Source organism: Protomyctophum parallelum, assembly GCF_964188405.1.
Source record: "Protomyctophum parallelum genome assembly, chromosome: 6".
NCBI classification, from domain to species: domain Eukaryota; kingdom Metazoa; phylum Chordata; class Actinopteri; order Myctophiformes; family Myctophidae; genus Protomyctophum; species Protomyctophum parallelum.
In genome coordinates, this window is record NC_139701.1 from 48592170 (window position 1) to 48619583 (window position 27414).

Sequence of the window (27414 nt, forward strand, 5' to 3'; positions counted from 1 at the left end):
ATGAATGTGTGTGTGAATGGGTGAATGTAATGCACAATCTATGTAAAGGTGTATGAATGTGTGTGTGAATGTGTGTGTGAATGGGTGAATGTAATGCACAATCTATGTAAAGCGCCTTGGATAAAGGCGCTATATAAATGCACCATTTACCATTTATACAACTTTATACAGCTTTATACAGGTTTATACAACTTTATACAACTTTATAAGGCTTTATACTTGAAACACCAAAATGGGTCCCCGCCCAGAATGGGTTAAAACACACACTCATTCAAGCAGGCTGTGCACACGTCGTGCACACGACGACGCAATGCGAAGACGCCGCCGCAAGCTCAACAATCCATGAGCCTGCATTTCTCTTTGTCCTTTTTTTTTCCATCAAATGTGGCGAAGGGGGAAATACAGAGTCATTTCCAGAGAATACCAAAAGTCTCCCCGGTAGTAACAGCTCTGTCTGGGGTTCCTAACCCATTCTGACCTGAGATCAGATTCTAAATATCTCAGTCGTTCTTCGATTTTTCAAAAATAGCAGACCTACAAGCTCGTAGCGCGCCACTCGGTGGCGCGCTATGAGCTTGTAGATCTGCTATTTTTCAATAGCTAAAGCATAACATAGTGCTAACACCAAAATGGCTTCCCGTTCAGAATGGGTTAAACGCACGCTCACTAAACTACGCCTAAACGGTTAAACCTAACCTTATTCCTGACATTAACCCCAGTAAAACTATGCCTGAACTTATAACCTTATTATTTGTTTACAAACATTGGGACTGGGGCGCACGGGGGGTGACTGTTTCATGTAATCAATTCCCAACAGATCTCCAAAAACCTTTTTTTTTTTTTTGGGGAGCGCTGGTTTCATTCCATTCAACCTCCTCTTGTGAGTTGGCTATAGTGAGACGCACCCTATAGGAGACGGTTATACTTCAAAGACCAACAGTGTTGCGCACAAGAGAACAGCTGATATACAAGCTCACGTCGCATCGCAGACGCGGCCGTTGTGATCGTGACGTGGTCTGTTAAGGCGTCTATTGTCAGGAAAACAAATACAGGAATACAAGAATATATACCTATCCAAAGATTTGTGCCACATTGTTACGATTTTACAAAAATAGCAGACCTACAAGCTCATAGCGCGCCACTCGGTGGCGCGCTATGAGCTTGTAGATCTGCTATTTTTCAATAGCTGAAGTATTGAAAAAGAAAAACGGTTGTAACAATGTTTCATATCTTTGCTGCCATCTGCTCTTCTAATGGTTGTAACAGATCGTTTTATTTACCGATAGCGGTCTGTCTGTCTATGGCAACAATCCATAATGTCACAATGCTTTATATATCATCAGTGTTCAAACCGACCTTTTGCAACACCGACAAGCTGTTTTTTTTTTTTTAATCAAAATGCTGGATTTCCTTTTTGCATTTCTAATGTGATATAAGGTCAAAATATTTGCTTAAAAAAAAATAGAAACAATAATTAGAATTTCTGTAGGTTTGTGTGGTGTGTGCGGCTGTGCGCGTGCTTGCGTGCGTGTTAGGACTTACGCGTGTGTGTGTGTGTGTGCGTGCGTGTTAGGACTTACGCGTGTGTGCGTGCGGATGTGCATCTTCAGTCCGTCGTTCTTGCTGAAGGCCTTGTCACAGTATGGACACTGGTAGGGTCTCTCACCTGGAGGTACAAATGAACACCAATCACTACCTGGAGGTACAAATGAACACCAATCACTACCTGGAGGTACAAATTAACACCAATCACTACCTGGAGGTACAAATGAACACCAATCACTACCTGGAGGTACAAATGAACACCAATCACTACCTGGAGGTACAAATGAACACCAATCACTACCTGGAGGTACAAATGAACACCAATCACTACCTGGAGGTACAAATGAACACCAATCACTACCTGGAGGTACAAATGAACACCAATCACTACCTGGAGGTACAAATGAACACCAATCACTACCTGGAGGTACAAATGAACACCAATCACTACCTGGAGGTACAAATGAACACCAATCACTACCTGGAGGTACAAATGAACACCAATCACTACCTGGAGGTACAAATGAACACCAATCACTACCTGGAGGTACAAATTAACCCATTCTGACCGGGCACCCATTTTGGTGTCGGCATCATGTTATGCTTTAGCTATTGAAAAATAGCAGATCTACAAGCTCATATCGCGCCACTCGGTGGCGCGATATGAGCTTGTAGATCTGCTATTTTGGGTACGAGCTTGTAGGTCTGCTATTTTTGAAAAAAATCGAAGAACGACTGACATTTTTAGAATCTGATCTCAGGTCAGAATGGGTTCGTCAGACCAGCGTGTGTCCGGCGGAAACCTCGTATGAATCTGATCTCAGGTCAGAATGGGTTAACACCAATCACTATACCGTTACGCCCGGTAAATACATGTTGTAACCGTAATCATCGGTTCGTTCGTTATAATGGGCTGTCGAATAAAGTTAGTTTTGACCAAAAAACGCAATCTTGGAAAGAGAATCAATGAAAACCCTTAAACGATGAGATGTCTCGTCGATGGCAGTGATGCATTGCATTTTTACAGCGCTTTTCAAAGCGCTTTACAACGGTTCATTCATTCATACATTGGGAGGTGAAGGTTCATTCATTCATACATTGGGAGGTGAAGGTTCATTCATTCATACATTGGGAGGTGAAGGTTCATTCATTCATACATTGGGAGGTGAAGGTTCATTCATTCATACATTGGGAGGTGAAGGTTCCTTCATTCATACATTGGGAGGTGAAGGTTCATTCATTCATACATTGGGAGGTGAAGCGGCGAACAGTCAACGCCAGCGTCCTCACTTCCCACATTCACACACCGACAGTGGCGAGCTCACACCGACCCGACTCATTGGAGGCAACGTAGGGTTCAGTGTCTCTTGCCCAAGGACACTTTGTGGACATGTGGACAGGAGGAGGAGGAGCCGGGATTCGAACCGCCGACCCACAGGGATCATTGCAGGTGTCACACTCAGTGACTGTGTTAAGGAAAAACACTGAATGAGGAGCAACGCTGTTGTGCCGACTTTTAACCCATTCTGACCCGAGATCAGATTCTAAAAATGTCTGTTTGAAAATGACAGTTTTCTGAAAAAGTTATGTTTCTATGTCAGTCGTTCTTCGATTTTTCAAAAATAGCAGATCTACAAGCTCATAGCGCGACACTCGGTGGCGCGCTATGAGCTTGTAGGTCTGCTATTTTTCAATAGCTAAAGCATAGCATAATGCTGACAGCAAAAGGGGTTCCCACCCCCAAAAGGGGTTAAACTTGTCCTTTGTGTCCCGCACCAGCAACCAACTGGATGTACAGTACACAACTCACTGTTCTGAACGATGACTGTACGTACAGCCAGCCCTGTAGCCTCAGGTCCCCCCCCCCCCCCTCTCTCTCTCTCTCCCCCCTCCTCCTCCCTCCCTCCCTCTCTCTCTCCCTCTGTCCCCTGTGGTCGGTCCGACATAGCGTGCTATGTGGGCTGCCCATTGGCCCACATGGCGTGCGCTATCAGATCAGAGGGCCTATGGGGCCGCAGCGTGCCGTTATATATCCAACCGCGGCGTGATCAAAGAGGCGAAGCGGAGCGGGGCAGAGATCCTATCGGAGGCCTCGCTGTAGCCGTCCGCAAAGAGGAAGTGACAGGCTGTCAGTCAAACGGGGGGCCGCCAACACGTGGATCTGTTTACGGAGCCCGGGCCGGGACCCGATCCACAGGCCCGATACGGAGGGGCTTGATTACGGATCTACAGAAAGGAACCGCCAGGTTCTCTGATACAACACTCAGCGTCCATTTAACCCGTTGGGACCCGGGAGAGAATCTGTGTTATTGTCTCCACCAGGCCGAAGGCACGGGGAGAGAGTATGTTTTATTGTCTCCGCCAGGCCGAAGGCACGGGGAGAGAGTATGTTTTATTGTCTCCGCCAGGCCGAAGGCATGGGGAGAGAGTATGTTTTATTGTCTCCGCCAGGCCGAAGGCATGGGGAGAGAGTATGTTTTATTGTCTCCGCCAGGCCGAAGGCACGGGGAGAGAGTATGTTTTATTGTCTCCACCAGGCCGAAGGCATGGGGAGAGAGTATGTTTTATTGTCTCCGCCAGGCCGAAGGCACGGGGAGAGAGTATGTTTTATTGTCTCCACCAGGCCGAAGGCATGGGGAGAGAGTATGTTTTATTGTCTCCGCCAGGCCGAAGGCACGGGGAGAGAGTATGTTTTATTGTCTCCGCCAGGCCGAAGGCATGGGGAGAGAGTATGTTTTATTGTCTCCGCCAGGCCGAAGGCATGGGGAGAGAGTATGTTTGTCTCCACCAGGCCGAAGGCATGGGGAGAGTGTATGTTTGTCTCCACCAGGCCGAAGGCATGGGGAGAGAGTATGTTTTATTGTCTCCGCCAGGCCGAAGGCACGGGGAGAGAGTATGTTTAGTTGTCTCCGCCAGGCCGAAGGCATGGGGAGAGAGTATGTTTTGTTGTCTCCGCCAGGCCGAAGGCATGGGGAGAGAGTATGTTTTATTGTCTCTACCAGGCCGAAGGCATGGGGAGAGAGTATGTTTTATTGTCTCCGCCAGGCCGAAGGCATGGGGAGAGAGTATGTTTTATTGTCTCCACCAGGCCGAAGGCATGGGGAGAGAGTATGTTTTATTGTCTCCGCCAGGCCGAAGGCATGGGGAGAGAGTATGTTTTATTGTCTCCGCCAGGCCGAAGGCATGGGGGAGAGAGGATGTTTTATTGTCTCCGCCAGGCCGAAGGCATGGGGGAGAGAGTATGTTTTATTGTCTCCACCAGGCCGAAGGCATGGGGAGAGAGTATGTTTTATTGTCTCCGCCAGGCCGAAGGCATGGGGAGAGAGTATGTTTTATTGTCTCCACCAGGCCGAAGGCATGGGGGAGAGAGTATGTTTTATTGTCTCCGCCAGGCTGAAGGCATGGGGAGAGAGTATGTTTTATTGTCTCCGCCAGGCCGAAGGCATGGGGGAGAGAGTATGTTTTATTGTCTCCGCCAGGCCGAAGGCATGGGGGAGAGAGTATGTTTTATTGTCTCCGCCAGGCCGAAGGCATGGGGAGAGAGTATGTTTTATTGTCTCCGCCAGGCCGAAGGCATGGGGGAGAGAGTATGTTTTATTGTCTCCACCAGGCCGAAGGCTTGGGGAGAGAGTATGTTTTATTGTCTCCACCAGGCCGAAGGCACGGGGGGAGAGTATGTTTTATTGTCTCCGCCAGGCCGAAGGCACGGGGAGAGAGTATGTTTTGTTGTCTCCACCAGGCCGAAGGCATGGGGAGAGAGTATGTTTTGTTGTCTCCGCCAGGCCGAAGGCACGGGGAGAGAGTATGTTTTATTGTCTCCACCAGGCCGAAGGCATGGGGAGAGAGTATGTTTTATTGTCTCCACCAGGCCGAAGGCATGGGGAGAGAGTATGTTTGTCTCCACCAGGCCGAAGGCATGGGGAGAGAGTATGTTTTATTGTCTCCGCCAGGCCGAAGGCATGGGGAGAGAGTATGTTTGTCTCCACCAGGCCGAAGGCATGGGGAGAGAGTATGTTTGTCTCCACCATGAAGGCATGGGGAGAGAGTATGTTTGTCTCCACCATGAAGGCATGGGGAGAGAGTATGTTTTATTGTCTCCACCAGGCCGAAGGCATGGGGGAGAGAGTATGTTTTGTTGTCTCCACCAGGCCGAAGGCATGGGGAGAGAGTATGTTTTATTGTCTCCGCCAGGCCGAAGGCACGGGGAGAGAGTATGTTTTATTGTCTCCGCCAGGCCGAAGGCATGGGGAGAGAGTATGTTTTGTTGTCTCCGCCAGGCCGAAGGCATGGGGAGAGAGTATGTTTTATTGTCTCCACCAGGCCGAAGGCACGGGGAGAGAGTATGTTTTATTGTCTCCACCATGAAGGCATGGGGAGAGAGTATGTTTTATTGTCTCCGCCAGGCCGAAGGCATGGGGAGAGAGTATGTTTTATTGTCTCCGCCAGGCCGAAGGCATGGGGAGAGAGTATGTTTGTCTCCACCAGGCCGAAGGCATGGGGAGAGAGTATGTTTTATTGTCTCCGCCAGGCCGAAGGCATGGGGAGAGAGTATGTTTGTCTCCACCAGGCCGAAGGCATGGGGAGAGAGTATGTTTGTCTCCACCATGAAGGCATGGGGAGAGAGTATGTTTTATTGTCTCCGCCAGGCCGAAGGCATGGGGAGAGAGTATGTTTGTCTCCACCACGAAGGCATGGGGAGAGAGTATGTTTTATTGTCTCCACCAGGCCGAAGGCATGGGGGAGAGAGTATGTTTTGTTGTCTCCACCAGGCCGAAGGCATGGGGAGAGAGTATGTTTTATTGTCTCCGCCAGGCCGAAGGCACGGGGAGAGAGTATGTTTTATTGTCTCCGCCAGGCCGAAGGCATGGGGAGAGAGTATGTTTTGTTGTCTCCGCCAGGCCGAAGGCATGGGGAGAGAGTATGTTTTATTGTCTCCGCCAGGCCGAAGGCATGGGGAGAGAGTATGTTTTATTGTCTCCGCCAGGCCGAAGGCATGGGGAGAGAGTATGTTTTATTGTCTCCACCAGGCCGAAGGCATGGGGAGAGAGTATGTTTTATTGTCTCCACCAGGCCGAAGGCACGGGGAGAGAGTATGTCTAAAAGTGGTCTAATAGTGGGAGTCAACCCTTCCGGCAGACAGATCGATGAGATCCAATCAGGGCGTGCGCAAATCTGAGCCGCGACCCGCCCCTCTAGACCAGAAACCTAACACGTTAGCTCAGGCTATAGGGAACCACTGCTTATGGTTCTAAATCAGCCACTGCTGCCCAAATACATACTGTATAGGCTGTAAATACATACTGTACAGGCTGTAAATACATACTGTACATGCTGTAAATACATACTGTATAGGCTGGGCACATTCTGGGGGTTCTTGACATGGAAAGGTGTGACTGAGCATCTCCGATATAGAAACATACGTTTTTCAAAACTTTTGGTGTCATAAGCATTATGCTTGTTTTATGTATTGGAAAACAGCAGATCTACAAGCTCATAGGTTGGCCCCGAGTAGCGCGCTACGAGCTTGTATACATCTACTATTTTCTGAATAATCGTAAAAAAATTCTCGCAAATCTTTGAATATATATTCTTTCACTGCAGCAAAAATTTCTAACTCAAATCTTTGCATCTGGGGGGGGGGTCCCTGGAACAACATGTTTTCAGATGGGGGGTCGGCGGCCAAGTACATATATCTTTGGGGGTCCTTGACATGAAAATGTTTGAGAACCACCGACATGGAAACATGGGTTTTTCAGATATTTAGAAGGCAATTGTGACCAGATTTGACTGAGAGACTGCCATCGCGCACATTCCAGCTTTTCACCAGAGTCAGATAAACATTTTTTTTCCCAAAGTGAGTCAACCCATTCTGACCTGAGATCAGATTCATACGAGGTTTCCACTGGACACACACACACACAGGTCCGATTAACCCATTCTGACCTGAGATCAGATTCTAAAAATGTCAGTCGCTCTTCGATTTTTCAAAAATAGCAGACCTACAAGCTCGTAGCTATGAGCTTGTAGATCTGCTATTTTTAAATAGCTAAAGCATAACATGATGCTAACACCAAAATGGGTTCCCGGTCAGAATGGGTTAAACATGTAGCTAGGTGTTAATGCTAAGAGACCACAGAAGTGAACCTTTTTCAAGCCTCTTTTCTCAACTCGCTGTTTCTCTGCAAGACTTGATAAAACTTGATTACTTGATAAAAAAATAAATAAAAAAATAAAATAAAATCCAATGGCAGTCTCTCAGTCAAATTTGGTCACATTTGTAGAATCGGCCTCCGGCTCAAAATGGGGCTTCGGGGTTGTTTTTTTGTTTTACACCGTGAGAGTGAAACGTTGCTCAGCCTCTTCAAAATCCACAAAGAAATCTATTGTACAGTTTTTTACTGGCCGGGACATATGAGGACATACAGTATGAAAGACTGACTGTTGGCAGAGTGGAGCGTCCATTCCAGCTCCGTGCCGTGGTTTTCGACTAGCCGCTATCAATCTATTGTTAACCCATTTTGGGCTGGGAAACCCTTTTGCTGTTTTATACATTATGTTATAATTTAGCTATTGAAAAATAGCAGATCTACAAGCTCATAGCGCGCCACCGAGTGGCGCGCTACGAGCTTGTAGGTCTGCTATTTTTGAAAAATCATGACCATGTGGTGCAAAGCTTTGAATATATACTCTTTCAGAGCGAACGTTTTTAACTCAAATCTTTGTTTCTGGGAGGAGGGGGTCCCTGAAACAAGACATTTTCAGATGGGGGGTCAGCGGCCAATTTCATATATTTTTGGGGGTCCTTGATATGAAATATTGAGAACCACCGATATAGAAACAAAAAAAAATAATTTTTTTAAATTTCGATGTCAGGCCTAAATGGGTTAAATATGTCTCATTGGTAATGACGGACCAATAAAATGGGGAAAAAAAAAATCAGGAAAAGAGCCAGTGGATCGGACGTAAATATAAGGGTTGCAGTGGATCTCTCGTCATTTCTGGGATCAGGAATAAAGGGAGGGTTTTTTTTCCCCTTATTTTGGACATCGTCTGACTCTGCTCTGAATTAAAGATCCTCTGTAAATAGAACAGCTCCCAGGGGACTACTGTCCACGCAATAGTGACTTCATAAAAAAAACCTTTAAAAAGAGAGACAGCAGTGTGTGTGTGTGCGCGTGTGTGTGTGTGTGTGTGTGTGTGTGTGTGTGTGTGTGTGTGTGTGTGCGCGTGCGTGCATTGCAATCTAATCTCCCATCCTGCTCTGCAGAAGTCGCGGCAGCGTAATGGGTCTTCAGCGGCTAATTGTCGAACAGGAAAGCGAGTGGTTTTTATTGATGGGGGAGATGTTTAGGCCCTTGTAGATAATAAGGTTAATTAGCTGTGTTTCCCTGGGATTCAGATAGAAAAAGAAAACGAAAAAAAAACATGCAAAGATGGTTATTAAATCAAAGAGGATCTGTCCAGAGACTATAGACTCGGAGGTGATGAATATTATTAGGTCTGAGTTCAAACATATTAACCCATTTTGACCCGAGATCAGATTCTAGAAATGTCTTCTGAAAAAGCCGTGTTTCCATGTCAGTCGTTCTTCGATTTTTCAAAAAATAGCAGACCTACAAGCTCGTGGTGGCGCGCTATGAGCTTGCAGATCTGTTATTTTTCAATAGCTATAAAGCATAACATAACGCTATAACACCAAAAGGGGTTTCCGCCCCAAAATGGGTTAAAAATCCAATCCAATCCAATCCAGTCCAGGATCGACACACCGCGGTGCAGGATGTGACACAGATTGTGGAACGTCGTATTCATCCTCTCTGTCGGGTGGAAAAACCTCATACTATGTTGCAAAACTGTCACTAAAGGGTTCAAATAAAGAGAGCTTGTAGATCTGCTATAATTCTGATGCGTTTGTGTTACAATGTATAGTGTGATCAAGTACGATGTTCATTTATAAATAAACAAAAAACACACACACACACAACTTCGGGGCACCGACCGATGGCCTTATTCAAGCTGAATTCAGGTCAAAAATAACCTTTTTTCCCCTGTGATGTTATTGGCTACTGTCTCCAGACAGCCCCCCCCTCCCCCCTTTAATATAACGCTGTCTAGCTCTTCACAGACACAGTGCATTTCACCAGCAGCCCCGCCCCCACACCAGAGGGCTCTCCAGAGTCGAGTGCTTTATTCCAAATCCAAAGACAACTCCGGAGAAACGTGTCGACCACGCGGCCTTCTCCTCTCCGGGGGTTATAGCGTGACATCTACGCGAGACAAGAAAAGAGCCTACATTACACATTATACAGCAACATGTGCAGAGGGGAGAAATCCCCCACGCCTGCCTCCTGCTCAGCTTCAGCCTCTGGGAGAGAGGCCTTTTGTTGACAAACAGGAAAATCTGACGCCCAGATGTGTTTGGAGACAGAAGAGGGAGAATGTTAGGTCTCATGTGTAGCATGCGATGCGTTGCGTTGCGCCGTGTCGGGTTCAGCGGGCCGCTATAGCCTCTTTGACGATGGAGAGGGCCACTATATTTCCACACTCACTCCAGAGGGCCACATATTACTGTCGTAGCAAAAATAGCCGATCTACAAGCTCAAAACGCGTCGCGCTGCGACACGTTTTGTGCTTGTAGATCGGCAATTATTTGCTATATTCGAATTTAAATCTTTAATTATTCCTTTCTATTTTTGAGTTTGAATCCTGAAAATTAACATTTCAAATGCCTTTAATTATACGTGTGTTGAGCATTGAGCTACTAATTTAGACTGAAGTAATTACAGCAGGTCATGTTTTGCATGTTGTGGAATTGTAAACATGCTGAAACCAACATTATATCAGTATTCTGATATTAACCTGAGGGCCACATTAAGTGAAGGTGGGGGCCGCGTGTGGCCCCCGGGCCGCCAGTTGCCCACCCCTGCTCTAGCCTTGGGGTAGCCTCGGAAACCCAGACGTTTTTATTTCCAGGGAGAAAAAAAAGTCTGGGTCCGAGTCCACTTCAATACGGCATAGAGTAGTCTGGGTCCGAGTCCACTTCAATACGGCATAGAGTAGTCTGGGTCCGAGTCCACTTCAATACGGCATAGAGTAGTCTGGGTCCGAGTCCACTTCAATACGGCATAGAGTAGTCTGGGTCCGAGTCCACTTCAATACGGCATAGAGTAGTCTGGGTCCTAGTCCAATTCAATATGGCATAGAGTAGTCTGGGTCCTAGTCCACTTCAATACGCATAGAGTAGTCTGGGTCCGAGTCCACTTCAATACGGCATAGAGTAGTCTGGGTCCTAGTCCACTTCAATACGGCATAGAGTAGTCTGGGTCCTAGTCCACTTCAATACGGCATAGAGTAGTCTGGGTCCGAGTCCACTTCAATACAGCATAGAGTAGTCTGGGTCCGAGTCCACTTCAATACGGCATAGAGTAGTCTGGGTCCGAGTCCACTTCAATACGGCATAGAGTAGTCTGGGTCCGAGTCCACTTCAATACGGCATAGAGTAGTCTGGGTCCGAGTCCACTTCAATACGGCATAGAGTAGTCTGGGTCCGAGTCCACTTCAATACGGCATAGAGTAGTCTGGGTCCTAGTCCACTTCAATACGGCATAGAGTAGTCTGGGTCCGAGTCCACTTCAATACGGCATAGAGTAGTCTGGGTCCGAGTCCACTTCAATACGGCATAGAGTAGTCTGGGTCCTAGTCCACTTCAATACGGCATAGAGTAGTCTGGGTCCGAGTCCACTTCAATACGGCATAGAGTAGTCTGGGTCCTAGTCCACTTCAATATGGCATAGAGTAGTCTGGGTCCTAGTCCACTTCAATACGGCATAGAGTAGTCTGGGTCCTAGTCCACTTCAATACGGCATAGAGTAGTCTGGGTCCTAGTCCACTTCAATACGGCATAGAGTAGTCTGGGTCCTAGTCCACTTCAATACGGCATAGAGTAGTCTGGGTCAGATTCCACTTCAATACGGCATAGAGTAGTCTGGGTCCGAGTCCACTTCAATACGGCATAGAGTAGTCTGGGTCCGAGTCCACTTCAATACGGCATAGAGTAGTCTGGGTCCTAGTCCACTTCAATACGGCATAGAGTAGTCTGGGTCCGAGTCCACTTCAATACGGCATAGAGTAGTCTGGGTCCGAGTCCACTTCAATACGGCATAGAGTAGTCTGGGTCCTAGTCCACTTCAATATGGCATAGAGTAGTCTGGGTCCGAGTCCACTTCAATACGGCATAGAGTAGTCTGGGTCCTAGTCCACTTCAATACGGCATAGAGTAGTCTGGGTCCGAGTCCACTTCAATACGGCATAGAGTAGTCTGGGTCCTAGTCCACTTCAATACGGCATAGAGTAGTCTGGGTCCTAGTCCACTTCAATACGGCATAGAGTAGTCTGGGTCCGAGTCCACTTCAATACGGCATAGAGTAGTCTGGGTCCGAGTCCACTTCAATACGGCATAGAGTAGTCTGGGTCCGAGTCCACTTCAATACGGCATAGAGTAGTCTGGGTCCGAGTCCACTTCAATACGGCATAGAGTAGTCTGGGTCTGAGTCCACTTCAATACGGCATAGAGTAGTCTGGGTCCGAGTCCACTTCAATACGGCATAGAGTAGTCTGGGTCCTAGTCCACTTCAATACGGCATAGAGTAGTCTGGGTCCGAGTCCACTTCAATACGGCATAGAGTAGTCTGGGTCCGAGTCCACTTCAATACGGCATAGAGTAGTCTGGGTCCGAGTCCACTTCAATACGGCATAGAGTAGTCTGGGTCCGAGTCCACTTCAATACGGCATAGAGTAGTCTGGGTCCGAGTCCACTTCAATACGGCATAGAGTAGTCTGGGTCCGAGTCCACTTCAATACGGCATAGAGTAGTCTGGGTCCTAGTCCACTTCAATACGGCATAGAGTAGTCTGGGTCCGAGTCCACTTCAATACGGCATAGAGTAGTCTGGGTCCTAGTCCACTTCAATACGGCATAGAGTAGTCTGGGTCCGAGTCCACTTCAATACGGCATAGAGTAGTCTGGGTCCTAGTCCACTTCAATGCGGCATAGAGTAGTCTGGGTCCGAGTCCACTTCAATACGGCATAGAGTAGTCTGGGTCTGAGTCCACTTCAATACGGCATAGAGTATTCTGGGTCCGAGTCCACTTCAATACGGCATAGAGTAGTCTGGGTCCTAGTCCACTTCAATACGGCATAGAGTAGTCTGGGTCCTAGTCCACTTCAATACGGCATAGAGTAGTCTGGGTCCGAGTCCACTTCAATACGGCATAGAGTAGTCTGGGTCCTAGTCCACTTCAATACGGCATAGAGTAGTCTGGGTCCGAGTCCACTTCAATACGGCATAGAGTAGTCTGGGTCCGAGTCCACTTCAATACGGTATAGAGTAGTCTGGGTCCGAGTCCACTTCAATACGGCATAGAGTAGTCTGGGTCCTAGTCCACTTCAATACGGCATAGAGTAGTCTGGGTCCTAGTCCACTTCAATACGGCATAGAGTAGTCTGGGTCCGAGTCCACTTCAATACGGCATAGAGTAGTCTGGGTCCTAGTCCACTTCAATACGGCATAGAGTAGTCTGGGTCCGAGTCCACTTCAATACGGCATAGAGTAGTCTGGGTCCGAGTCCACTTCAATACGGTATAGAGTAGTCTGGGTCCGAGTCCACTTCAATACGGCATAGAGTAGTCTGGGTCCTAGTCCACTTCAATACGGCATAGAGTAGTCTGGGTCCTAGTCCACTTCAATACGGCATAGAGTAGTCTGGGTCCGAGTCCACTTCAATACGGCATAGAGTAGTCTGGGTCCGAGTTCACTTCAATACGGCATAGAGTAGTCTGGGTCCGAGTCCACTTCAATACGGCATAGAGTAGTCTGGGTCCGAGTCCACTTCAATACGGTATAGAGTAGTCTGGGTCCGAGTCCACTTCAATACGGCATAGAGTAGTCTGGGTCCGAGTCCACTTCAATACGGCATAGAGTAGTCTGGGTCCGAGTCCACTTCAATACGGCATAGAGTAGTCTGGGTCCGAGTCCACTTCAATACGGCATAGAGTAGTCTGGGTCCGAGTCCACTTCAATACGGCATAGAGTAGTCTGGGTCCGAGTCCACTTCAATACGGCATAGAGTAGTCTGGGTCCGAGTCCACTTCAATACGGCATAGAGTAGTCTGGGTCCGAGTCCACTTCAATACGGCATAGAGTAGTCTGGGTCCGAGTCCACTTCAATACGGCATAGAGTAGTCTGGGTCCGAGTCCACTTCAATACGGCATAGAGTAGTCTGGGTCCGAGTCCACTTCAATACGGTATAGAGTAGTCTGGGTCCGAGTCCACTTCAATACGGCATAGAGTAGTCTGGGTCCGAGTCCACTTCAATACGGCATAGAGTAGTCTGGGTCCGAGTCCACTTCAATACAGCATAGAGTAGTCTGGGTCCGAGTCCACTTCAATACGGCATAGAGTAGTCTGGGTCCGAGTCCACTTCAATACAGCATAGAGTAGTCTGGGTCCGAGTCCACTTCAATACGGCATAGAGTAGTCTGGGTCCGAGTCCACTTCAATACGGCATAGAGTAGTCTGGGTCCGAGTCCACTTCAATACGGCATAGAGTAGTCTGGGTCCTAGTCCACTTCAATACGGTATAGAGTAGTCTGGGTCCGAGTCCACTTCAATACGGCATAGAGTAGTCTGGGTCCGAGTCCACTTCAATACGGCATAGAGTAGTGTGGGTCCGAGTCCACTTCAATACGGCATAGAGTAGTGTGGGTCCGAGTCCACTTCAATACGGCATAGAGTAGTCTGGGTCCGAGTCCACTTCAATACAGCATAGAGGCGCAAACGTCGATCACTCTCTGCTGATTTCTGATCGTCTGCACCTTTGTTAAATTGACGCACACACGCACACCCATACACACACACACACACACACACACACACCTGAGGGAGTTCCAGGGGGTCCCCAGCTAAATGATAGTTTGGAACCAAATGGACCCTTATGGGTCTGGAACTCTGAGTGCACAAATGGAACCAAATGGACCCTTATGGGTCTGTGACTCTGAGAGTGTACAAATGGGTTCCATTTGTATACTCTCAGAGTTAAATTATCATTGATTTTACAATATAAATTGGGGGTCTCAGAGATAGAAATGCCATTAAATGGTGGCCCGTAGACTAATGCATGTCAAACTGGGAGTCCTTGAAATTATACGGGTTGAGAATCACTGCTAGAGCCGTAAAGATCTTCTCTTATGGGGGTCTCTGGCATATCTTTTCAAATGGGGGTCCACGGGCTAAGTGGTGTCAATTTGGGGGTCCTTGACATGAAAAGGTTTGGGAACCACTGCCCTAGAGAGCGTTCACGCAACACAAGGGGTGCACACGCACCACAGTTTGGGAACCCCCCTGCACTAAAGGCTATACACTTAGTGCACTGCACACCACTTTACCCGAGGACACTAGGCCCTTAGTGTACTCAGGGGGTGACAATGGGGGGTTCGTGACGCAAGCGCCAGAATGTGACACAACTTTAAGACGCAAACAGCCGACAGACAGCAGTAGTAATAGTAATAATAACCTCCTAAAACCTTATACGAGACAGTGTTGTTTTCGTCGACTAAAACTAAGACGAAAGATGTTCGTCGACTACCTATTTTCACTGACAAAAAGAAAATGGAAACTAAATGAAAACTTAAGCTACGGTGACTAAAACTAAGACTAAATATACTGACAGGTACTAGTGGACAAGAGATCCAGTATAAGTCATTTTACACTTTTGGTTGCATGCTGAAAATAGCCGATCTACAAGCTCACAACGCGTCGCAGTGTAAAAACAGTCATTACGACGGCATCAAGGCCCGCCAAAATACATTTTAGTCGACTAAATCACCTGTAGATTTAGTCGACAAAAATCTGATGACATTTAAGTCGACTAAAACTAGACTAACAATAAGACATTCCGGGTGACTAAAGTGTGACTAAAACTAAATGAAAACTATTCAAAAGACAAAGACTAAAAACTAAAATAGAAACCTTTGATGCCAAAAACAACACTGATTAGTAGTAAGCTCCTAAAAGCTTATAAGAGACGCTCGACTCTCACGAGCAACGGGGGGGGGGGGGGGGGGTAAATAGAAAAATGAAACGAAATGCCACTTTTTTTTTTTTAGGGACTTAAAAATAGAAACACATTCCCAGATTCCCAGAGAGGAGGAGAGAACGTGTCCATTATTCAGAGCCCAGAGATGGAGAGAGAGGCTTCGTGTCCGTCCTGGTGAGCATTATAAGACTGTAACCGGAGACCCCCAGCTCCACTTATTGCACAGATTGAAGCAGATTGTTTGGGGATTATCCGGGGTGGTGGTGGTGGTGGTGCCTGAGCTTTGTGTGCGCGCGTGTGTCTGTGTGTGTGTGCGTGCGTGCATGCGGGAGATGGTAACTGATGTAGCATGTGCTGTAACAGTACACCATCTCTGTGACCTCAGGGTCCACCCCCCCCCCCCCCCCCTCTCCACCCCCTGGTGCGGCCCTCACACTCCTTGTCTGCTAATCGATCCGTTTGGCACCCCTCGTGTATTGTAGTGTAAGTGTAGTGCGTGTGTGTGTGTGAGTGCAAGCGTGCGTGTGTGCGTGCGACTCTGTGCGCGTGCACGCGCCTTGTGTGTCTGGTTAGCAGATGGTCGGGGCTTGTCGCCGGGCTCGTTCGCCGCACAGCGCTGGTGTTATGGAGAATGCTTTGTAGCTCCGGGGCTCCGGCCTGAAAGACATTAGCGCTGTCCGTCACAAATTAATTCCCGGCTTCCTCCCTCCCTCCCTCCCGGTCCGGTCCAGAACCCCAGACCCAGACAGCGAGCGGCCGCCCTCCACTGGCCCTCTCTCTCTCTCCCCCCTCTCTCTGCCGAGGGGACAGGGGGGAGGTTGAGGTGGAGGTAAAGCGATAGCGATCTGTGGGTCCCCCGATAAGACGTCGCCTTTGATCGAGCCGTAAGAAAAGAAAACGCCCGACAACTTTTTTACACTTGACCTTTGTTGCGTTATACGTCCCCCGAGGGCACGCCAGGGTATAGGATTCCATAAACACCGCTTTCCTCAAAGCGTTCTCCGTCTTTGACTCACGTGAGTGTTGAGGCGACGCGACGCGCGTCACGCACATCCCCGCGTCACGCACATCCCCGCGTCACGCGTCGCACATCCCCGCCATAGATACGAACTCGCAGAACGCTTGGACACTCCATCCAGTGTTTTGGCAGCAAATTTCGATTTTAGTTTAGTCATAGTCTTTGGACTGAAACTTCATTTAGTTTTAGTCACATTTTAGTCACCTGGAAATGTCTTAGTGTCAGTCTAGTTTTAGTCGACTAAATGTCATAAGATTTTAGTCGACTAAATCTACAGGTGATTTAGTCGGCCTTGATGGGCCTTGATGCCGTCATAATGTTTTTACACTTGCTGAAAATAGCGAGAGTAAAATGACTTATAGTGGATCTCTTGTCCACTAGTCCCTTCCTAACATTTAGTCTAGTTTTTATTTGTCGACGAAATTGTCAGTGTATTTAGTCTTAGTTTTAGTCATCATAGCTTAGTTTTCATTTAGTTTCCATTCGTTTTTGTCAGTGGAAAAAGGTAGTCGACGAACATTTTTCGTCTTAGTTTTAGTCGATAGTATAGTAGCCAGTTCCTTTCCCTTCCATCCCCGGCTGGCCAGGGGGAGGCAGTATAGAGACCAGGATTACTGCCTGTCTTAGTGACGGTACCTGTTCAAGGTTCAACTGTATTGTCAGCAATACCAGTTGCAGAGTAAAAGGCACGTGAAATTCATTGTGCGTTCAAAACCCCATACAACAGCTATACAGTCTAGGCCGGGGTCAAGTAACCTACAGTATGTAAAAAAGTGCTTAGAACTGTAATCTCTCAAACTAAAACTACTGAAAGGTGCAAGATCTCAGGTGCACAAAGGCAGAAAGCCATTTAATTTGGCCTCAGATATGTGGTATAGTGTCTATTCACCCCGTCGCTCAATTTACAATGCAGGCATTCCAGCAGTGGCTGTTCTTCAGAGCATACTATTACACGGGTTAGACTAGGGTTCAATATAAGGGGAGGAGAGACATGCACACCAACACCCAAAATTTGGTCAGGTGCTAAGTGAAAAAACATACATATAACATGAAAACGAAAATGCTTCATGTGGTTAAAGGGCTTTACGAACCTTCCCGAAATAACTTGAATAGACACCGGCATCTCTGTGCACTTCTAGCGTACTCTTAAGGGAGGTTTCTTAGTTCTCCTCTCTCCCCAGCTAAATCAAACTGAAACGCATGGCAACCTGTTCAAAGGTTCCTGAACCCGTTACATGACAAGGAGAAGTCCAGAGAACCTCTGAGGAAATAGGATTTCCAAAGCTAAAGTCAACAGAACACGAGGACTGTGTTTCTTGCGGCCGGGGGGGGACGGAACATTCTGGAACACTGATCATTTGTGAGGTTCCAATCATGGCGCGTTAAGATGCCATGATTCCGGTAATGATAGCGGGGTATGTAAACGTTTCCCTTGGCGTGGTACAACGGTGCTTTGGGTTTGAGGCCGTTTAGCTCATCGTCACACTCAGGAAAACCCCCTCGCACACTGACCTATGGTGTAAAAAAACCCTCGCACACTGACCTATGGTGTAAAAATGCGACACGTTGAGAGCTTGTAGATCAGCTATTTTCGGAGCTCAACACAGCACTCTTTAGCTAGTGGACACCAGTGTTGTTTTTGGCAGCAAATTTCTTAGTTTTAGTTTTAGTCATAGTCTCTTCAATAGTTTTCACTTCGTTTTAGTCACATTTTAGTCACCTGGAATGTTCTAATGTTTAGTCTAGTTTTAGTCGACTAAATGTCATACGATTTTAGTCGACTAAATCTACAGTTGATTTAGTCGACTAAGATGTGTTTTGACAGGCCTTTATGTCGTTGTAATGACATATTTTACACTTTGGTTGCATGCTGAAAATAGCAGATCTACAATCTTGTGAGATTGTAGATCTGCTATTTTCAGCATGCAACCCAGCATAAAACTGGATCTCTTGTCCACTAGTCCCTTCCTAACATTTTAGTCTAGTTTTTATTTGTTGACGGAATTGTCAGTATATTTAGTCTTAGTTTTAGTCATCATAGATTCGTTTTTATTTTGTTTTAGTCAGTGAAAAAAGGTAGTCGACGAACATTTTTCGCCTTAGTTTTAGTCGACGAAAACAACACTGGTGGACACACTGACCTATGATGTAAAAACCCCCTCGCACACTGATGTAAAAAAACCCTCGCACACTGACCTATGATGTAAAAACGCGACGCGTTTGAGAGCTTGTAGATCAGCTATTTTAGGGGCTCTTTAGCTAGTGGACACACTGACCTATGATGTAATAAAACCTGGCACACTGACCTACCGTATGATGTAAGGTGAGCTACGATGGAGCTGGGCAGAGGTCACTAGTGGAAAGTAGTGCATTTACTTAAATACTGTACTTTTGAGTTATTCATACGTTACTTGAGTAATTGCAATTTCCAGTACTTTTACTTATAGTCCACTACATCTCGGATCTAAATACTTTTACGCCACTACAACGATTTGAAAACTTTCGTTACTAATTACTTTTTATAGGTTTTGATTATTAGGCTTTTACAAAACATTAGCCTGGCTAAAAAATAAGGCAGACTCAAATCACACTGTCGTGTGCTATTTTCTTTTTGTTGTGCCAACGGCTGATTCGGTCTGGCTTATTAGCCAGGCTAACGAAACATACATACGTACGAGCTCCACAATGTGAGATTGTAGGTCTGCTATTTTCAAAAGATTATTATTTGAGCATTTGTGAAATGGGACATTAAGACATGTGAATCCCTTGACTCCTTCAAAACCGCTCTCAAAGGGCACCTACGGATGGCTGCAATTCGAAACTGGCCTCTGTAAAATCTGAATCCCCCCCCCCTTTTCCCCTCACTGTATACAGTATGTATCCTTTACCCTTTTTGCTTCCTTTATGATGAATTCCTGTTCTGTTCTTTAGCTACATAGAAGTGTCTATTTGTATGTCTCTAAATGTTTTGATGAATTGAACAATGTGGACCCTGTTTTAAACAAGTGTAATGCTTAATTGGGTCGTCCACTCACAGTTAACAGTCTTTGTATTGAGTTTGTGCTTAAAATGTACTGTAATTCTACAAACTGTTAATAAATATTTCAATCAATCAATCAATCAATCAATCAAACCGGACATCCTCCATAATGAGTACCAGGTAGTTTTACTTTTGGTATTTTAAGTCTAGACTTGTTCTACATTGCAGAATTGATACTTTTACTTTACTTTCCTTTTTCCACCAGGGCTGACCCTATGATGTCAGGTGAGCTGGTCAGAGGAAAACGCCCACTCTGAACTCTTGGCTCTCATCAGCGTTCTCGTCAGGGTTTTGGACAAGAGCGTTTTCTTCTCTTTTGGACGGCTTTAAACGTTAGCTAAGTGACATAATGGAAACCACTGAGGGCCCCTCTCGAGGCCCTACTGAGGGCCCCTCTCGAGGCCCCTACCTGGCCAACGAGAGCTCCAGTCAAGTCTGGGTCAGCCACGAGTCCCAGTTCCTTATACCAGTTATTAGGGACGCGTCGATTGAGGAAATCCGGGCAGATTTCTGGCCCCTGACAGCCCATACTGTACAGCCAAACAGAAAAGTCTTCTCCGATTACAATTAAACTGTGTTTAAACTCGCCAACATTGCAGCGGTGCACGGAAAGCTCGAATTATCCTCTTTCAATCTGCTAAATGTTTGTTTCATAAGAGAGACATGTAGACATGTTATGAGCTACTTTACCTCAGGACATTTCACACAAGTGATTATTTGTCTATATCGTCAGAGTTTGGAAGCGCTCATTTTCAACAGACCAATGTCCTGCTGCCTCCTGCTACTTGTGACATTTAGACCAGATGGGGAGCGATTAGATCTCCACACTGGCCTTGGAACGCCTCGGGATCCCCCAGTTATAGAAGCAGCTAATGTGGCCTGGGAGAAACGCGACACGATTGCGGATAAGTTCAGCTGTTCAAAAAACACCATTTAAATATGTTTGAATGGTCACAAATTCAGTCTTAGAGATTGATGAAACAACAGATGAACGTTGTTTTATTTGCCGTCAACAAGGCGGGCATCAACCGTCATGAATATAAATCGGTGCTTTAATCTCATGCTTAATCTAAACACAAATGTGACCAGATTTGACTGAGAGACTGCCATCGTGCAAATTACAGCTTTTCACCAGAGGAGTTTTTGTTTTTTGTTTTTCAAAATGAGTTAATAGCACAAGCAGACTCTTCACATACTAGAGCATGTCTGAAACTGAGACATGTAAATATGAAATAAATGCTTAAACATGTAGCTAGGTGTAAATGTTAAGAGTCCACAGAAGTGAACCTTTTCAAGCCTCTTTTCTCAACTCGCTGTTTTCTGCAGCAAGACATTACTCTATAAGCCATATCTCTAAAACTGCTGGGTCAAACTGAACAAACCAACATGTCAATGTGAAGCTATGATTCCCTGCTTTCATAAGACATGAAAAAATGAAAAAAAAAAAAAAATCCAACGGTAAAGTGTAGTCACAGATAGTTGATCTGCAGTACGAGCTCACAACACACATATTATAAGGTTTGTATATCAGCAATTTGCTGTTAAACTGACACTATATCTGACTGTGTACTTCACTGTCTTAAATCTACTCATCACTTTCCCCCTGGCTCTGCATTCAACAGTGAACAGTGTCGGGGGGTGGGTGATCCCGTGGGTGGGTGGGTGTGAGGGTGTCGGGGGGGGGGGGGGGGGGGTTAAGGGAGGACCCCCCTCACAAAGCCCCTCTCTGTGTTTAACAGGTAAATAATCAACGCTGGCGGGTTCCTGTGCCGGAGTGTTTGGCCTGTTCGGAGAGGAGCTGTCGACATGCCACGGTCTGAACCTCCCCTTCAGCCAGGAGACATGCCACAGTCTGAACCTCCCCTTCAGCCAGGAGACATGCCACGGTCTGAACCTCCCCTTCAGCCAGGAGACATGCCACAGTCTGAACCTCCCCTTCAGCCAGGAGACATGCCACGGTCTGAACCTCCCCTTCAGCCAGGAGACATGCCACAGTCTGAACCTCCCCTTCAGCCAGGAGACATGCCACAGTCTGAACCTCCCCTTCAGCCAGGAGACATGCCACAGTCTGAACCTCCCCTTCAGCCAGGAGTCTGCTTTCTGCTCCCCTTTAGAAAGGAGTTAACCTCTACTTTCTCCTCCCCTTTAGAAAGGAGTTAGCCTCTCCTTTCTCCTCTCCTTTAGAAGGGAGTTGGCCTCTCCTTTCTCCTCCCTTTAGAAGGGAGTTAGCCTCTCCTTTCTCCTCCCTTTAGAAGGGAGTTAGCCTCTCCTTTCTCCTCCCCTTTAGAAGGGAGTTAGCCTCTCCTTTCTCCTCCCCTTTAGAAGGGAGTTAGCCTCTCCTTTCTCCTCCCCTTTAGAAGGGAGTTAGCCTCTCCTTTCTCCTCCCCTTTAGAAGGGAGTTAGCCTCTCCTTTCTCCTCCCTTTAGAAGGGAGTTAGCCTCTCCTTTCTCCTCCCTTTAGAAGGGAGTTAGCCTCTCCTTTCTCCTCCCCTTTAGAAAGGAGTTAGCCTCTCCTTTCTCCTCCCCTTTAGAAGGGAGTTAGCCTCTCCTTTCTCCTCTCCTTTAGAAGGGAGTTAGCCTCTCCTTTCTCCTCCCCTTTAGAAGGGAGTTAGCCTCTCCTTTCTCCTCCCCTTTAGAAGGGAGTTAGCCTCTCCTTTCTCCTCCCTTTAGAAGGGAGTTAGCCTCTCCTTTCTCCTCCCCTTTAGAAGGGAGTTAGCCTCTCCTTTCTCCTCCTTTTCAGCCGGGAGTTAGCCTCTCCTTTCTCCTCCCTTTGAACGGGAGTTATCCTCTCCTTTCTCCTCCCCTTTAGAAGGGAGTTAGCCTCTCCTTTCTCCTCCCCTTTAGAAGGGAGTTAGCCTCTCCTTTCTCCTCCCCTTTAGAAAGGAGTTAGCCTCTCCTTTCTCCTCCCTATAGAAGGGAGTTAGCCTCTCCTTTCTCCTCCCTTTAGAAGGGAGTTAGCCTCTCCTTTCTCCTCTCTTTAGAAGGGAGTTAGCCTCTCCTTTCTCCTCCCCTTTAGAAGGGAGTTAGCCTCTCCTTTCTGCTCCCCTTTAGAAGGGAGTTAGCCTCTCCTTTCTCCTCCCCTTTAGAAGGGAGTTAGCCTCTCCTTTCTGCTCCCCTTTAGAAGGGAGTTAGCCTCTCCTTTCTCCTCCCTTTAGAAGGGAGTTAGCCTCTCCTTTCTCCTCCCTTTAGAAGGGAGTTAGCCTCCTCTTTCCTTCAGACAACGCTGACAGGGAGAGGCGGCCGTCTTTAAAAAAAAAGTGCAATTCATTCACGGCCACATTCTACGATCGTTGCAAACATCATTTATACAGAACTGTCGGGGTGGAGACGTCTGCGACACGAAATATGGCATCGATGTACGAAAACAAAACATGAAAACAACAGTAAGGTGATTCTGCCGATGCACACACGAGATGCTATAGCTAGCTAGGAAGCACGCGAGCCGTGCGCGTTCCGCTACATGACTCCGCAGCGCTGTCGGAAAAAACATGGATGACCTTTGGTCGGGATTGTGGTTTTACTTTTGGGGGGGGGAGAGAGGGGGGTGGGACAGGGGCAGGGGGGAAGGGGGGGGTGACAGAACGATGGATGGACTCTCACTTTCACAAAAAAAAACTATTTTATCTCTTCTTTTTACCCCCTGGTGTGCACTGCACGCACACACACACAGACTAGGAGAGACACACACACAGAGACACACACACAGACACACACAGACACACACACAGAGACACACACACACACACACACACACACACACACACACGCAACAAACAAAAGTGCCAGGGGCTAAAGAATGAATTGTGGGGGGGGGGGGGGGGGGGGAGATTTACAGCCAGTCGGGGTCAAGGGTCATCTTGCTGGATGCTTTCTTGGAGTGGTCTTTTCTCTCTCTTCCTTCTTCCCTTTCTTTCTCTGAGCCCCCCTCCCCCCCCCCCCCCCCCCTCCCCCTCCCCCCTCTTTTTGTTTATTCTATATAAATAGGAGCGGACCGCCGCAACGCTCTCACACACGCACCTCTGTGTGTCTGGCAAACACACACACACGCGCGCACACACACGGGCATGCACACAAACACACGCACCTTTGTCCCTCTGTGTGTCTGGCTGACAAACACACACACACACAGGGACAGGCACACACACACACACGCACACGCTCACACACACAAGCGGCACAAAGGAAGCCATTGACAGAGCGGTGGCTTTGTGCCCGACGACGGCCTCCGATCGGGAGGATAATGTTTTGCCATCTTGTGCCCCAAAAACACCCACGGGGGGACTTAGCGGCGCTGTGATGACCTCATCGATGACAACATCCACACCACTTATTATGATACACGTATACAGTATGTAGCTCTCCTGTCACTCAGGAGGGCCCTCGATGAAGATATACTCAAAGTTAATCATTCTGACCTGAGATCAGATTCTAAAAATGTTCTTCTACATCCTGACAGTTTTCTGAAAAAGCTATGTTTCTAGGCCTATATCACTCAATATTTCATGTCAAGGACCCCAAAAATGATCTGTAATTGGCCTCCGAGACCCCCATCTGAATATATGTTGTTCCAGGGACCCCCTCCTCCCAGAAGCAAAGATTTGAGTTAAAAACGTTTGTTCTGAAAAAACATATATTCCAAATCTGAGGCACATTTTACACGATTTTTCAAAAATAATTGCAGATCTACAAGCTCTTAGCGCGCCACTCGGTGGCGCGCTATGAGCTTGTAGATCTGCTATTTTTCAATAGCTAAAGTATAACATGTTTAAAACACCAAAAGGGGTTCCCGCCCCAAAATTGATTAATTTCACTCAGAGAGAGTATAATAAGACACCAGCTTGTATTTGACGGCAATGCACACTTAACCCATTCTGACCTGAGATCAGATTCTAAAAATGTTCTACTACATCCTGACAGTTTTCTGAAAAAACTATGTTTCTATGTCAGTCGTTCTTTGATTTTTCTAAAATAGCAGACCTACAAGCTCGTAGCGCGCCACTCGGTGGCGTGCTATGAGCTTGTAGATCTGCTATTTTTCAAAGCTAAAGCACGACATGATGCCAACACCAAAAGGGGTTCATTTGTCGACGTGTAAGTCTGAGAGTGTACATTTGTAACTCTTGAGAGCGTACAGAGTTACATGAACACGGAGGACCTTTTTTTTTTTTTTTACGACGCAGATATGCAAATCCGGGCTATCGGCCACATTCCAGAGTGGTACAGGGCGAGAGAGAGAGATGTGGGGGCGGGGGAGGGGGGGCATTGTTGGAAGGAAGCTACTTAGGATGAGAGGATTTTCAGGCAGGATAAATCCAGACGGAGTGAGGTTTCTATCTCCCTGACACGGGGAGGGGGAGGAGGAGGAGGAAGAGAGAGAGAGAGAGAGAGAGAGAGAGAGAGAGAGAGAGAGAGAGAGAGAGAGAGAGAGAGAGAGAGAGAGAGAGAGAGAGAGAGAGAGAGAGAGAGAGAGAGAGAGAGAGAGAGAGAGAGAGAGAGAGACAGAGAGACAGAGAGACAGAGAGACAGAGAGACAGACAGAGACAGAGACAGACAGACAGACAGACAGACAGACAGACAGACAGACAGACAGACAGACAGACAGACAGACAGACAGACAGACAGACAGACAGACAGACAGACAGACAGACAGACAGACAGACAGACAGACAGACAGACAGACAGACAGACAGACAGACAGACAGACAGACAGACAGACAGACAGACAGACAGACAGACAGACAGACAGACAGACAGACAGACAGAGAGAGAGAGAGAGACAGAGAGAGAGAGAGGCCGACAAAGTTGAAGCGAGCGAGTGAGGGGAGGGAACGTGCAGAGGAGCTGGATAAAGCTGCAGTGTGTGTGTGTGTGTGTGTGTGTGTGTGTGTGTGTGTGTGTGTGTGTGCCAGGTCTCTGCAGCAGACTGTTGGTAAGGAAACATGCAGGAATGCAAGTCCCTGCAGTTAAAGGCAGTTTAATGAACATGCAGTGTTGCGGGTGCGTGCGCGCACGTGTGCACTCGCGGGCGTACGTGTGTGTGTGTGGCGTGCGTGCATTGGTTCTGATTGGACCCAGAACGATGGGATCATGGGAACCAATCACGATCAGAGTGACACGTTTTCCTGTCCTTCTAAAAGTCAGAATTATGCTTAGTTTCAACATTACCAGGCACCCCTCACGCAGATGTGTGTGTGTGTGCGTGTGTGTGTGTGTGTGTGTGTGTGTGAGTGTGAGTGTGAGTGTCTGTGTGTCTGTGTGTGTGTGTGTGCGTGCGTGCGTGTGTACCTGTGTGGCTGCGGATGTGCACGCGCAGCGTTCCGTTGCTGGCGAACTTCTGTCCGCAGTACGGACAGATCTTCTCCTTCTCCCCCGTGTGCGTCTGGAAGAACGGACAGACAGACAGACAGACAGACAGACAGACAGACAGACAGACAGACAGACAGACAGACAGACAGACAGACAGACAGACAGACAGACAGACAGACAGACAGACAGACACGATGCAGGATTTAATACAGAGACAGACGGGGAAAAAAATCAAAGAACGACTGACATAGAAACATAGCTTTTTCAGAAAACTGTCAGGATGTATAGAAGACATTTATAGAATCTGATCTCAGGTCAGAATGGGAAACTGTCAGGATGTATAGAAGACATTTATAGAATCTGATCTCAGGTCAGAATGGGAAACTGTCAGGATGTAGAAGACATTTATATAATCTGATCTCAGGTCAGAATGGGAAACTGTCAGGATGTAGAAGAACATTTATAGAATCTGTTCTCAGGTCAGAATGGGAAACTGTCAGGATGTAGGAGACATTTATAGAATCTGATCTCAGGTCAGAATGAAAACTGTCAGGATGTAGAAGACATTTTTAGAATCTGATCTCAGGTCAGAATGGGTTAATACAGAGACAGTTGCACCATACTGTAGTATTACTGTACAGCCTTCATTCATCGTACAGTAAACCACACAGACCGTACCCCGTCCCTGACAGGGTACAGGCTTTAGTTTAGACCAGAGTAATCTGGTAGGAGAGTGGTGACACTATTAGCGTTGACTCCCACTGTAACAATGGAATGAGGAAGTGCTCATTCTATCTCAATGGGATAGTTCCAGCCATAGGAGGAGCAATGTTTGGAACTATAGCCAAATAGGCACTATTACTAGTCGGTACCACACGTCGGTACCGCACGTCGGTAGCAGACCTACAAGCTCATAGCGCGCCACCGAGTGGCGCGCTATGAGCTTGTAGGTCTGCTATTTTTGAAAAATCGAAGAACGACTGACATAGAAACATAGCTTTTTCAGAAAACTGTCAGGATGTATAGAAGACATTTTTTAGAATCATTCTGATCTCAGGTCAGAATGGGTTAAGAGCATTTCTGTAAGGTGGTATTGCTATACTACAACTAGAGTAAAACAATAAATAATACTAATAGGACTACACCATCTCCCCCCCCTTCCCGGGCCACCCCGGCTCGTGAGGGATGCACATGCACGCAGAGGGAGCGCATGTGGAACGCGTGTGCCCCCCCCCCCCCCCCTCCCTCCCCCTCCCCATCCCCCTCCTCTCTCTCTCTCTCTCTGTTGAAAGGTATGTTCTGTCGGGCCAGGCCGGGCCTGTGGACCACGGGGTCTGTTGTGAATTCAACCTGAATCAACAAGGAGGGCGAGAGGGGGAGGGGGGGGGGGGCAAACTCACGAGTGACAGTTTAAA

At 47.2% G+C, this 27414-nt stretch overlaps 1 protein-coding gene across 1 annotated transcript in view; it reads right to left on the bottom strand.

The window, feature by feature from the left end:
• LOC310860064 (PR domain zinc finger protein 5-like) overlaps window positions 1-27414 on the bottom strand; it is a gene marked incomplete at its 3' end in the record, with an annotated part of 135220 nt that overhangs the window by 27416 nt on the left and 80390 nt on the right. Inside the window, 2 exon segments of the mRNA XM_083766826.1 lie at window positions 1581-1666; window positions 25979-26072. Coding sequence (XP_083622952.1) covers window positions 1581-1666; window positions 25979-26072 — 180 coding nt within the window.